Source organism: Typopeltis vanoorti, chromosome 21, assembly GCF_054136105.1.
Source record: "Typopeltis vanoorti isolate ZY-2024b chromosome 21, IOZ_Tvanoo_1.0, whole genome shotgun sequence".
NCBI classification, from domain to species: Eukaryota; Metazoa; Arthropoda; class Arachnida; order Uropygi; family Thelyphonidae; genus Typopeltis; species Typopeltis vanoorti.
In genome coordinates this window covers 95466248-95481681 of record NC_143569.1, presented here as the reverse complement: position 1 = coordinate 95481681, position 15434 = coordinate 95466248, and the positions used below count along the sequence as shown (strand labels likewise).

At 37.5% G+C, this 15434-nt stretch overlaps 1 protein-coding gene across 1 annotated transcript in view; it reads left to right on the top strand.

The window, feature by feature from the left end:
* udt (protein undicht) overlaps positions 1–15434 on the top strand; it is a 226866-nt gene that overhangs the window by 114981 nt on the left and 96451 nt on the right. Inside the window, exons 11-12 of the mRNA XM_090411198.1 lie at positions 1673–1912; positions 11137–11243. Coding sequence (XP_090267324.1) covers positions 1673–1912; positions 11137–11243 — 347 coding nt within the window. The remainder of the gene's footprint in view (positions 1–1672; positions 1913–11136; positions 11244–15434) is intronic.

The window sequence follows — 15434 nt, the reverse complement described above, 5'->3', positions numbered from 1 at the left end:
ACATTGCAAAATGGAATATTTACAGTTACTAATTAATAAGGGTTAATTACCTGAAACAGCACATGATGGAAGGGACCAGGGGTTTGAGAGTGTTGGATCTGGTAATAGCATCAACCTCCAATTGGGAAAGTGACCATGCAGTCTTTGTTGTGGGAGGTTGCTCAACATGTGGAAATTTCAGTCAAGAAAAGACTTATGTGGAACTACAAAGCTGGTAATTATGACAAACTTAGGAGGCAACTTGCAGCAGTGCCATGGCAGGAGGATAAACCGAGTAGGGATTAAGGGGATGACTAGCGATATAAAGCAGGAGCTGCAAAAAAAGAAAGCATTATGAAAGGAATATAAACAACAAGGTGATCAGCATGCCCATGAGCAGTATAAAGCACAAGCAAGAAGGTTAACTAGTATGGTATGGAAGGCTAAATCAGATTTTTAGAGCAAATCACCTAAACAGGCCAAAGTAAATCCAAAAGAGTTTTTTTTGCTATGTAGCAAGTGAGAGAAAGAATGATTATGGAAAGATAACTTTACCCAGTGTTGATGATAGGAAAGTGACAGAAGCAGAAGAAATAGTTCAGTTATAAAGTGATCAGTTTGCAAGAGCATATCATCCAGGTGGTGACTTTGCAGTTACTAAGATGACAGACTGATGAGAGAATTGAGGTAGATGAACTGGAGGTACTCAGTATATTGAAAAATATCAATCTGAATACAGCAGTTGGCTTGGATGGTATGTTTGCTTGTATGCTACAAGAATGCGCAAGTGAACTGGCAGTGACTGATGAAGTTTTTTAATATTTCAGCTCTGGCAACATTCCAAGGGAGCAGAATGAGGGTAAGATAGTTCCATTACATAAAGGTGGTTAAAAGAGAGAAGTAGCAAATTACAGACCAATTAGAGTATCTCTGGAGAGGTGGTTAAGTATTGGAGAAGTTGGTTAAAAGTAAAATTCAGGAATGGGTGGATAGGAATATGATACTTTATAGGGGGCAGCATGGCTTTGTAAAAGGTAGGTCCTGTCTCAGTAATTTATTCACAATTTATAATAAGGTGACAGCAGAATCAGATAAAGAAAATGGCTAAATCACGATACTGCTAGACTTTGCAAAGGGATTTGACAGAATACCACATGAAAAACTATTACATAAGTTAGAGCAAATGGTAATGGATATGAGGCTGGTGACATATATGAGGGGATAGCATAGTGGGTCTTCCACGATGAGTCTTACTCCATGGAGTTCCCATAGGACTGTAAAAGCACAGGTTGGGCCATGCTACTCTACATTATTCATGTGTCACTGCTATGCTTGCCTGTTGATTCATCGGTTACATTTGCTTGTTCAATTTTCTATACTGATGATGCTCTTGAATACTTGCATGAAACTTTTATGTGAAATAAATCATTTCACGTAAGTTTTTTTGGGAAAATAAATAAGGTCATTGGTGTTCACACCAAATGTTATCTGAAATTATTTGTTTCGTTAAATTTGCTTTGCCTACGTTTGTTAAACAGGTAGTCTGTGGTACATTGTTTGTTGCATTGTGTGTGTAGTAAACTAATGTTATTAAAGGAAATTTTTAAATGAATATAAAACTATTTATTTAATAAATAAATATGAACCGAGTAAGTAATAACATACTTATGCTATGTTAATATGCTTCTTTTAGAGCAAAATCCTGTTTCCGTCAAATGTCCTGTAGCAGGAAAATTTAAATTCATTCAGAAAGGGGAGATTCCATTTGAAACTAGAATTCGTGGTGGTGTTACATCTAGCCCAAGACCTTTTGTAAAGTGTCGAGAGAATATTTCTGACTTTTCTGTTTGTGATCCTGACCAGAAAATTATCTATATAGATGCTGATTATTGCATCTCTGTTGATTATGTTGGCAGACCTCTGGATATATATAGTAAGTATATTTGATCCCCGTTATTAATTTTGAATTTAGTGAAATTATATTCGATATGTAACCTACAGATACTTCATTGGTTTACAGTTCTTAATCTTCTTGTCAAGACTTTTTTTGCTTGTATGTAACTGCGTTATTCTAGCAGTAAAAGATTTTGTCTTATCTTTGTCTTGTTGTAGTTTCTTTCTCTTTTAAGTTTATATTTAATTATTTGGTTGTCTTTCATCTTGTTTCCTGACGTATTCATCCAGTTTTTTTTTTTTTTTTTTCCATCTTTAATTTTTCAGTTTTTGCAGTCTGTTTGCAATTTATTTTTCATCTGTGAGATATTCAATTTCATTTCATTCATTTGAAAGATTTCTTGTCTCCCCCCACTGTAATCATTCTTTCTTTTTTTTTTTTCCTGTGTGTGTTCTCTCACAGGAATTTATGAACATCTTTATGCTGAAAAAGGGTATACTAGCCATTTCTAATCAGAAATCAGACAGTGTACTGTTAATAATTAGTGTTTTCTTTAAATTCATCCATTCATATTAAGGAAATTCTTTATTTTTATATTTCTAATGCTTTCTAATAAATCAATTTTCCTCTTTTACTTCATGTTAAATATTATAGGCACATGATTCTTTCTCTAATTCATAGTCTGAATAAATCTTGTACTTATTATTTAGAAATACAAGGCGTGTTCAAAAAAAGACTGAACTTTTGCTGTAAAGACTTTTATTGCTCATTTTAGCACTGTTCCCTTCAAAGTAGTCCCCTCTACTAGTGATACACCATTTCCAATGTTTCTTCCATTGTTGGAATGCAGTTTGTGATGGCATGCAGTTCTCTTATCGCATTTTCCTGAATCTCCTCTATGGTTTGGAAACGACATCCTTTCAAAGTGGTCTTAAGTTTGGGAAACAGAAAAAAGTCTGCTAGGGCTAAGTCCGGAGAATAGGGTGAATAGGACACAACGGATGTCTGATGTTTTGCCATATAACTGTGGATGAGGAACGATGCGTGAGCTGGTGCAACATCCAAGTCTGGTTTTCCCACGATTCAGGCCTCTTCCTAAGCACAGCATCCCTCAAATGCACTAAAAGTTCTGGTACAACTGTTTGTTTAACATCTGACCATGGTACAAATTCATAATGGACAATGCTTTTCCAATCAAAAAACACAGCCAACATTACCTTGATCTTTAACTGACTCATTCATCGACGCTTAAACCACTCGTAGCACTGCGTTCGGCTTATACAGTCCTCCCCATATGCATGGGTAAGCAATTGAAATGTCTCTGTAAATTTTTACAAAGTTTGCAGCAAAATTTCACACGCACGTTGTTCTTTGAGCTATTTCATTGTCACTAATCTGACGAGCAGTTTGTGCACGTGCTCACTTCAGCAGATGTAACTCAACTAATACTTGGAAGGGGGCAGATGGCAGTCTGTTGTTAAAACCTGCTGCTAGGTGCGCTCAGTAGCCGCAGCGGACTCTCTGTGCCGGTTGGTGAACTATTTCAAAAGTTTGGTCTTTTTTTTTTTGAATACTCCTCGTATTATTATTAAGAGAGACCTCCAAGGAGTCGGGGACTCATCAAAGGAAGCCACTTACTACACACACCAGCTATCATACTTGTTCTTGAATTCATTCATACTGCTTGCACACAACATCCGATGGCAGTCCATTCCATTCACGCACCACTCTATGAGAGAAAAATCTAGATATCGCCCTCTTCTTAATGGCATTCATTCTCAGCTTTCAAGGATGTCCTCTTGTCCTTTCCCCACCTTCCATAAAATGCAAAATTCCTTCAACTGAAATCCTGTATGAACCTTTCTGAAGTTTGTAACTCTCAAACATATCACCCCCTCTTTCTCTTGTTTGCTAGTTTTGCAGTCTACAGATTCACAATCTGTCTTCATAATCAGTATTCCACAATCCTGATATCATTTTTAACATTCTCCTTTGTACTCAATCCATTGTATTAGAATCACATTGGAAACCACAAGACCAGACCTGCCCTCAATAGTCCAGACAAGGTCTTATCAAGGCCTTGTAAAAAGGCAAAATGACCTCCTTATATTTGTATGTCAAAGTTAGTTTCAGCATTGCAATTATCTTTTGAGTTTAACAGATAAGCTTAGGTGTTGACAGTTATTCATGATTTATTTTTTTATAGTATTAACACCACCACCACACAATTTTATCAAAGAGCTGTTTGATTAACTGCTTACATTTCGTTGGATTTTCAACTCGGCATCATCAGAGCACAGCACACTTGTACATGCGACAGTGAGAGAAAAGGTCTTTCTGACCAAAGGCTTTATCTATACCGACTGAGCCTCCATAGCTCAGTCTAATAACATAGGAAAATTGAAAGTTTTATTCTAACTATAAATGAAGTTAGTTTATATTCCCATTTTAGGTAAAAGCTGACATGGCTGGCCATGTGGTTATTATAATTGCTTTCCAACCAACAAAATGGTTAATGCAGTAAGGCTCCAAAACAAAGGTATCAGAAAAATCTTGTATTTGTTGTAAAGTGAAGATATGATTTTGGCAACTTCTATTCGGCTTGAAGCCAGCTGGTTCTTCTCCAAGTTTGTCTTATACAATTTTTCTCATCCTCTTTTTAATGCTTGTATAAATCTTACCTGAAATACTTAGTACAGATATTCTTTTGCAATTCTCAGATTCAACTTTATTCCCGTTATTCATAGGTGGAAACTATGAGAGCAATAATCATCTGGAATTCAACCTTCTGACTAGGCCTTCTTAATTTCAGTCTAGTCCAGGCGTTCCCAACCCTATGCCCGCGGGCACCATGGCGCCCGTTGACCAATTTGTGTGTGCCCGCCGCTGTTCAACCATGTGCCGCATAGTTTGAAATAATCATGTGCACATCACGCAACAATTCATGCAGCTATTTCCATTAAATATAATGGAAATAGCTGCATGAATTTCAAAGCTTGTTCAAGTAAATGCTGAAGAGCTGGAGCTAGAAATTTTGGATCTTCAGAATGACATTAAGCTAAAATCCCATATAACAGATGAAAACTTCTGGAATCTAGTGAATAGAAAAAAGTTTCCATTCTTAAAAAGAGCAGCGTACAAGATAAAATTCGTTTTTCGGTTCCACATACCTTCGCGAATCATTGTTTTCAACCATGAATATCATAAAATCAAAATATAGATCACGATTCACTGATGAGCATCTTGATGATTGTTTAAGAACTGGAATATCATCATATTCTCCTAATTATGAAGCACTGGCCAATGAAATGCAATGCCAAAGATCACACTAATTTATATATATATATATATATATATATATATATAGAAGTTTTGTACTGACTAGACCATGGGTTCCCAACCTTTTTGTTTCCTAGAGCACATTCTATTCTAAAATACCAGTAGGGCGACAGGCACCATCCATTTTTTCAAGCAAATTTTTTGCATTCTTTTGTTAAATGAATACATACAAAGTTTACATTATAATCAAATGTTTTATTACTTAAAAGCTTACATTATATAAAAATTTAAATATATATATATATATATATATATATATATATATAAATTTAACATTTAACAAAAGAATGCAAAAAATTTGCTTGAAAAAATGGATGGTGCCTGTCGCCCTACTGGTATTTTAGAATAGAATGTGCTCTAGGAAACAAAAAGGTTGGGAACCCATGGTCTAGTCAGTACAAAACTTCTATACCTCCATATTTGAGCATTTCTGGTTGCATATCATTTGCTCTGGCTGCCTTTTCACATTTCAAGTTTTGGCTTTTTCAACCTAAGTATTGATATATATATATATATATATATATATATTCATTTTTAATATTAACTGACTTAAAACCCGAGAATTATAACAAAATGAGATTTATTTGAAAACGCAACATGTTTTGTCGAGATTGACTTCATCAGGCGTTAAGAACATCTATCCCAATGGCTTTAACAGGCCTTTAAGGCCCACAACCATCCAAGCATGCTTGGATTTCGTAACCGAAATACGAGGATAGAATGGTCACTCCTATGCCTCAAGGTATTCTTGGCTGTATCTCTGTGTGTTCACGGGGCTGGTTTGCCTGCTTGCGGGATGAAAAACACCAGATAAACTGACGGAAAAACCCTACTGCCCGCGCCCAAGACCGGCTAACTTGGCTATGGCTGAGGAAAATCCTTCAGCTCCTCACGTCTCCGACGGGAATCGAACCTAGGACACTCCTTCCCCAGGCATATGGTTGCGAAGCGCAAAGCCACTAGGCTAACCGCGCGGACATAGAAAGAACATAGAAAGATATTAAAAGACACTGAAAATAACATTGAGACACTCTAAAGCTATACAGTTATAAACTTATAATATTCGACTGTGAATTGCAGTTATTATGAACTTGAGCTATAGTCCGTGTTAAAGTTCTATTGTTATACACTTGTGCGTGTGTGGAACCACGCGATCTCCAGTATATGATAGTAGAGCTGAAAGAGTCAGGCAAATTATAGCTGAGATTATTGTTCATATGAAGCGGGTCCAAGGTGATTTCTTTTGACTCCACAATGTGGCGTTCCACCTCATCATGGCAAATGTCTAGGTTTGAAATTGATGTCCAATTTATCTCATGTTGGCGGCTTTCGTTGTTCGTGTTTATTGAAAACAGGACATGGCCCTACAGAGCAGTTGCTCTGGTTCTCTTATAAGCAATGTCTCTCTGGTGCTCCTCGAGACAGTAGGATAGATTTCTCCGTTTGCCCATAGTAAGGCTTTCCGCACTCACATGTGACCTTGTATACACCTGGGAATTGTAGAAGGTTGTGAGATTGTTTATAGTTGTTGAAACGTGAACTTATTTTTGGCAGAGTCGAGAAGCACGTTTGTATATTAAACTTCTTTAGGATTCTACTCAGCTTTTTGGATAGTGTGCTGATATATATCAAGACGATATGACCTTTGGAGTCGTCCTGTGTCTCTATGTTGATGGTGGGATAATTGGTTGTTAATACTTTTTAAAGAGTAGCCATTGTTTCTAAAGGTCCATTTAAGATGTTGTTCTTTTTTTAGTTCTTCTTCATCTGACAGTACAGATCTTGCACGATTCGCAAGAGTTGATATAATACCTAACTTTTGCGCTGGATGGTGATGTGAGGATGCATGCAAATATCTGTCCGTGTGTGTTGGCTTTCTAAATATAGAGACTTTTATTGATTCAGGCGTCTTGGTGAGTTTAACATCTAGGAAACAGATGGAACTATTTTCTTCAATCTCCATGGTCAATTTTATATCCTGATGGAGGTTGTTTAAGTGGTTGAGAAACCTGTGAAGATTCTCAGTACCATGCTCCCATATGAGGAATATATCGTCCACATATCTAAGCCAAATTCTTGGTTTTAAACTAAAAGAGGAGATTGCCTTTTGTTCAAAATCCCTGAAAAAAATGTTGGCTAATACAGGAGAGAGGGGGGGGGGGCTTCCCGTAGCTAATCCTTTGACCTGTTTATATAGTTTACCTTCGAATTCAAAATAGCCAGAGTTTGCACAGTCAGATAGCAGAGAAAACATTTTATTTGAAATCTTGTTCTTTAAAATATGGAGAACGTCCTGTGTCGGAATGTTGGTAAAGAGTGCTACCACGTCAAAGCTCACCATGATGTCAGAAGATTTTAGTTTTAAGTCCTGTTGTACCATCATTCTATATTTTGCAAATATAGCAAAACAAGTGTTCTCTGCCAGGTTGGCAGCAAAATGACCCAGAGAAAGACCAAAATATAGGTGGATTGATACTGTACAAAGTGCTTTAGATGATAGAAATATAAGATCTGATAATGTTGGAGTGTTGACAAGTAACAGACTGATTTGGAGGAAAATTGTAGATAGGAAATTAATAATGATGTAATTTTTTTCATGTAGTACTATCATATCCTGTACACCCCTTGAGGGTACATGGCAGGAATTTGATGATGATGATGAATCTGTTGAGTTTTAATATAAGAAGAAGATTTTCCTGCATAAGCTTTTAACGATGACGCCAGATATTTGGATAACCTGTATGTGGGTGAGTCAATGCTGTCTACTATAGGTCTCAGTGGATAGTTTTCTTTGTGTACCTTAGGGAGACCATATAACCTTAGAATGAATGGGTGTAAAGAACGGATGGAAAGCCGTGTATTTCGTGGGATTTCTGTGGTCTTTTGTAGGAGGTTATTGGTTCTATTCTGTATTTCTCTTGTTGGATCCCTTTCAATTTCCGAATAACTATCCGACTCTAACAGTGTTAAGATTTTTTCTCGGTAGTCTGTTTTATCTAGAACTACAGTTGCATTCCCTTTATCAGCTTTTAAGATGACAACGCCGTAGATTTTTAATTGCAAGTCTCTCACCAGGGGATATATTATCAGAAGGAGGTTTTGCGTTGTTGATTGCAAGAATTGCTCCTATGCGAAGTAAACTCGCGTCTGTGGTAGGAAGTAGCGAAGCTGCTTTCTCCATCTTAGTTAAAAGTAGTTCTTTAGGAATGCATTTTGGTGCCAACACAAAATTTAGACCTTTTTCGAGAATTGTGTCTTCATCGGGACTTAGCACGTATGATGATTTGTTAATCACCAAATTTCTGCTATGACAATTATTTAGAGTAGATCTTTCTTGTTTTGACTTGAGTAAGTTGAACTTTCTGATTAGCTTGTGTTTGTTTAAGTTTTGAGATCGTAATGCGTGGTGTGTACTTGAATCTTTAATGTAATTCCAAGAATCCAGGTCTAAGCAGGCTGCTAATTGGTTTTCTAATGATGTTTTTTCTGTGAAAAGCAAAGCTAGATTGTGTTTTGTATCGCAAATCCTCTCTGTTAAAAGATCTAGTTTAGCTTTAGTGTAAATTCGGTGCACTCTTTCTGTAGTAATGATTTCTTTAAATTGTAGGAACTTTGGAATAATTGAGGAAAACTTACATCTCTTCAAGAAGATAAGTCTGTTGATATTAATCCCAATGCTCCTGAGTGTCTTCTGATATGCTTTCGTAAGTTTTGTGCACTTACGAAAGCATATCAGAAGACACTCAAGTCAGTTAAGTCAGTTAATATTAAAAATGAACATATCCCAACCCCTAGTTAATAGTAGTAGTCATACACACACACACACACATATATATATATATATATATATATATATATATATATACATACACACACACTCTTATTTGCATTCCTCTTGAAAATTTTCTACTACTGTTCTGTCACAACTAGTTTTGTTTAACAGTCTTTTCAAGTAATTACTCCAGACACGTAGGATATCCTTATCTTCAGCAGTTTTCATGTCACCTTTATCATCTTCGATCCTTTTTGCAGCACTTTTTTTCCAATTTCTAAGCTTTTTCAATCATCTCCAGAACATTTGGCCATCCTCCTGATATTTTTCTTCTATATGCTTAGCAAGGTCTTCCCATGACTTTTGTTTTGCTATGAACTTTTGGTATGTTTCCTTCTTTTCCAGGGCTACTGCTTAACTTTTTTTTATTTTTTTTTAATCCTCGCAATCAACTTCATCACATTGCCTCCCTCATTGAATCAATCAATGTTTTCTTCAGCTTGCCATTGAGATTCCAAAATTTGGTTCCTGTTTTCAAACTGTTTCATTTTTTTCTTCAATAATGTTTGTATAGGTGAGTTTGCAGTTTACCTGTAAAAGCTTCTCTACTTTAATTCTCTCTAAAAATTTCTTACATGCTGTTCTTTTCAATGGGCTATTCATTTTTATCTTACTTAAAACTAAGTGATTGTTATAACAATATTCTATAGAATAAAAGCCAAAAGGCTATTTTTCTGGCAACCTTAATAATAATGAAGGGGATACAAATCCTTTGATGTTTATCTGCCAGTAAGCGAAACTCTAAGAACTAGGACTAAGATCTATGAATTTCATACCGAAAAACTATCGGCAAATCCAAGTGTAAGTAACCACTTGGTAGTACAACACCAAGGCAACTCGTATCAAAGGTGGAGCAAGTTCCCTCGCTATCCTTGATATTTTCTCATAATGTAAAAACACAGCCCCTAGGGGATGTAATACTGTAATTACATTATGAGGAGAGGTCACTACCCAGACCAGTTTCAACCTTTTTTGAGGTCTCATCAGTGAGTAGGTAGACCTGGAAGATAACAAGGTTTAAGTGAAAAGAACTTGCATACCTTCACTATACGAATGCCATAAAGGTGTGCCTGTATATTATAAATGGTGTTGTACTACCAAGTTGTTACTTACACTTGGATTTGCCGATAGTTTTTCGGTATGAAACTCATAGATCTTAGTCCTAGTTCTTAGAGTTTCGCTTACTGGCAGATAAACATCAAAGGATTTGTATCCCCTTCATTATTAAGTGATTGTTACTTCCAGTTTCAAATAGCGTCTGTGTAGCTCAGTAGAAATGGCGTGTGCCGTCCATGGTGTTAGACCACCAAATGAAGGGCATCACGAATTCTGTTCTAGTCGCCAACTAGAGGAACTTTTTGCCTGCCTGGTTGGCCGAGTGGTTAGTGTATCCGCCAAAAGGCTGCAGGTTCAAATCCCGCCGTGAGCATGGATGATTGTCTGTGAAAATACTAGTGGTGATGGTGAGCGGTAGATGGTGTTGGTGGGTTGAGTGGTAAAGACAGAGAGTTATAGAGTAGGTGCCCTCCCTCGATGAGTCTTTGGACTCCCTGGAGGTGTCATGTAATAATAATTATAATCCTCTGTACAATCTTGCATCCTGATCCAGCATGATATATATATATCTGGTAGGATTCATTACCTACTTTGCTGTTTAAATTTCCAACAAGGACCACTTTTTCCATTTTCTTTATATTAGCAGCTGCTTTAATCACTGAAAAAATTCCTCTACTCCTTAGGAGAACCTTCTGTGAACCATAGGCATAAATAAGTTTCATTACCTATTTCTCCATTTTGAAGTTTGCCCATTTAACTCTACTTGAAACTGCCTTCCAGTGTAGAGGTTTATCTTCATGTTTGTTGTTGAATGCTGTTTCTACTCCTTCCTTTCCTTGATCATTATTGCCTGAATATCACATCTTATAAAAATTAGTTTCTTGTAACCAAAAATTAGTAATTAGTTTCTCCTAATCAGTAACTATCTAGGCACTTTTTCTAGATCATCATACATTTTAGTGTATTGTGCTTGTATATGCATGTGTACACATAAAAAAAAACAAACTGTGGTAAAATTACTGTTCACTGTTCTTAGCTGAAGCAGACTACAAGATGAAATGCATTGGTTTCTGGAAAGAAAATTTAAAGTCATACCTGATTACCTATGATGAAGAGGATGCATACAGTAAATACAGATGCTGGGTATGTGTTATTTGATTGGTCATTATGAATGATTATCATTTTGATCTCAATGTTTTTTCATTATTACATGATACCTTCAAGAACACATCCCAGATGGGGACCCATTCTGCACAACCTATCATCTATACTTTATTTTGCAGTATATTAACAAATATTAAGAAGCTTACAATAAGCTTTTTAATTTTTGTACCTTAAATGTAACTTAGTTCAATGAAATTATTTTCCCCCTTTTTTGTTAGATATTTTCATTTGTATTTAGATTCAAAATTTAAGTGCACTATATTTATTCGTATTTGCCGGTGTATGAGAGCAACTGGCCTATAAGACACCCCCCCCACCCCTTTTTTTGTACACATTTTTTACGAAAAAAAACTTGATCACTGAATATTATAATGAATTTACGGTATTTCAAATATAAAGTAATAAGCAGGTATACTTTCACCTAGGAAAGAGTACCTTTTAATCTTCTTCGTCAAAACCGAGAAATTCATCTCCAGAGCTAAATAAGAGACACTTGAAACCTCTTGAAAATCAGAATCTGAGTCCTCATACAACAAATTGTCCTTTGTACCATCCAGTGCATTACTAATGCTACAATTCTTAAATGATTTAACCACTGCCTCAGTTTTCACAGCATCCCATGATGCTTTGACCCACTCACAAACTTGCGAAATGCTAGGCTTCTTCCTTCTTCCTGATGGCGTAACCTAAAAATCTGAAGTTATGCCATCTGTATGCATTGTTCCACTTCTCCTTCATAAATCCCTTAAATGGTTTATTAATACAGACATCTAAAGGTTGAAGCTGACTAGTCAGACCTACTGGAATTACAGCTAACTGAGTTTTCAATTCCTTGAGTTTATTTTTAAACATCTTCTGTTCTGTGAGAGTGAAACTGATCCCATGCTAGCAGGGCAGGCTTCTTCGACAGTCCGTCAGAGTGCCTAGACCAAATGTTATCTATCCACAACGGGAATACTAGAATGTATTACAGTAACTGGAAATATATAACTAACGTAACTGGAATGCTCTCACACACCTCAAGGAAACAAGAAAGAAATTGCGTAACTCAGAACAGAGAAAATTTCCAGAAATGAAAGTAATAAAAAACTGAGTATCGGCGTATAAGACGCACCCTGTTTTTCAGACCTATTTTCAAAGAAAAGTGCATCTTATATGCTAGCAAATACAGTGTATAAAATGTATCTTGGAATGTTACTTGTAATATCATACCAAGTTGTTTGCAAATCCATATAAATTGATTGCAAACTTAGCAGCCTAGTTTTGCAAAATTATGTTTAGCTACAAAAAGCAAAATTATACAACTCTATGACTGATACAGGTAGAGAAGTGGTAGACATTTTACTCTCTGATAAAGTCTCACAAAGAGAAATCTTTAGGTGGATGAATAGAACAGAGGAAAAGGTAAGCTATTGAAGGCTTAAACAGCAATAGAATATCAAAATGAAAAAAAAAAAAAAAAAAAAAAACACATATAAGGTATGAAAGCTGCAAATTTTCTTCTTCTTTCACTCTGCCTTATCCCATGTTAAATGGGGTCGGCGCACCAATCTTTAACCTTCCTCTTCCAAGTTCTCCGGTCCAGGGCATCCTTCAGACTCCATCCTTTCTCCCTAAGATCCTCTGTCATCTTATCCCTCCACCTGAGCTTGGGCCTGCCTCTTTTCCTCCTTCCCTCCAACTCCATATACTCCACTCATTTACCAACATACTCCTCACCCTTCCTCTCAACATGTCTAAACCACCTCAGCCTACTTTCTTGTATCTTCTTGCTAATTGGTCCCACCTTAACCGTCCCTCTGATGTAGTCATTCCTTATCCTGTCCTTCTTCGTCACACCACTCATCCATCTCAACATTCGCATCTCCGCTACCTCCATCTTCCTCTCCTGTGCCTTGGTTATAGGCCACGTCTCCGCACCATGGAGCATCGTCGGCCTCACCACCATCTTATAGAGCTTTCCTTTCCTCTTACAACTCACTCTCTTGTCGCACAGGACCCCGCTCATCTTCCTCCAATTCATCCAACTGCATGTTATTCGGTGCTGTATTTCCTCATCCAGGTCACCATTCCTCTGGACAACCGACCCAAGGTACTTGAATTTCTTCCCTGAAATTAGCCTTTTGCCCTGGAGTCATATGACGATATCCTCATCACTCCCCATTGACATATGTTCAGTCTTCACCCGGTTAATTCTCATGCCGCTCTCCTCCAATGCCTTTCTCCACTCTTCCAGGGTATTTTCAAGCTTCTCTCGGGATGATTCGCATAGAACAATGTCATCGGCAAACAGCATGCTCCATGGTGCCTCCTTCTTAACATCCTCCACTAGTACATCCATGACCAGGTCAAAGAGGTAGGGGCTCAGAGCTGACCCTTGGTGTAGCCCTACGACAATAGGGAACCCTTCTGTCATGCCGACACTAGACCTGACCCGAGTTTCTGTTCCCTCATACATCTCCTTCACCAACCTCACGTACTTCTCCGACACCCCCTTCTTCCTCATACCTCTTGCCTGGCCACTCTGTCGTATGCCTTTTCCAGATCTATAAACACCACTTGCATCTCTCTATATTTCTCCATCAATTGCCTTAACTGGTAATTAATTTACGGAATTAACAACGCATATGAAGTATTTAATTAAAGATAACTTTAATGAATCACTTCTATATTTCGGCAATGTCACATTGCCATCTTCAGGAACATAAAGATATGGTATGTGCACTAAGGAACTAACAAAGCAAATGAGGAAGAAAGTAAGAAACTAATTTTGTTCCTAAAGTCCTAATGGTGCCCTCTTGCGGGCTAATTTGGTAGTCTTGGCAGTTGGGCTGAAGTTCTCATAATGAAAGTCTCCCAAATTTGGGGCAGTTTCATGCACCCAAATTTGTTGAGGTTAGGAACGTTTTTTAGAGCTGCTGAAGATTCTTTGAATAATCTTTCGTATTTAAACTTGCTGCGATGGATTATTTTTGTTTTCTTCCAACGAATTTTATGGTGGGTATCTAAGGCATGGTCTGCCAACCCAGAGCGGCTGTACTGGTGAAACCGGATGTAGTCTTGTTGTTCTGAAATCCTGATATTTGTTGTTCTGCCTGTTTGGCCAAAGTAGGACAATTTGCAGCTGCAAGAGACCTGGTATACACCAGGTAGGTCTAGGGGAAGTGGTTGGTCTTTGGTAGAGCGGATAAGGGATGCCAACTTTTTATATGGTCTGTAACAGGAAGTAAGGTCATATTTTTTGAGGATATTAGTTATTTTTTCAGAGGTGCCCTGGATGTAGGGGATAGTGATAGACTTGGTGTAGTCTTTATTGTGGAGGGGGGGAGGGGGGTTGTGGTTTATAGGTTTTAGTATTTTTTGGATTTTTTTGGGGTTATAGCCATTGGCTAAGAAAGTGTTGAGGATGTGGTTTAGTTCCATAGTCAGGGCCTTGTCATCTGAGCAGATTAATTTTGCCCTGTTATATAGTGTTTTTATCCCCCACATATAAATTAGCCAAACATTTAGCCAAAACGCTCACACACTACACTGGCAACACACCATCACACATAAAAAACTCAGCCCACTTTAAAGCCAGTATAGAAAACCTCACACTCCAACACACTGACATAATGGTCAGTTTTGACGTCTCCTCCCTATTCACTAATGTCCCACTCAAAGAAACCCTTGAGCTCATCCAAGCCAAGTTTCCTCCCGATATCTCAGCCCTATTTCAGTTCACAATGAACTCAGGCTATTTCGTTTGGCAAGGAAAGTTCTACAAACAGATAGAGAGGACAGCCATGGGTTCACCACTTTCCCCACCCTTGGCCAATTTCTTTATGGAGACATTTGAAGAGAAAGCCTTAAACTCTGCCCCACAAAAACCCACTATTTGGCTTCGTTATGTGGATGATGTGTTTGCTATTTGGCCACATGGCTCAAACACACTCCACTCCTTCCTAACACACTTAAACAACCAACATCCCAGAATCCAGTTCACCTTAGAAAAAGAGGAAAACAACACCCTCCCCTTCCTAGACACTTTAATCACCCGCCAGCTTGATGGATCTTTGGTTTTCTCTGTTTACAGAAAACCCACCCACACTGGCAGATACATTCACCTGCAATCCCTGCCCCCTCACAACAATATGGGGTGATAAAAACACTATATAACAGGGCAAAATT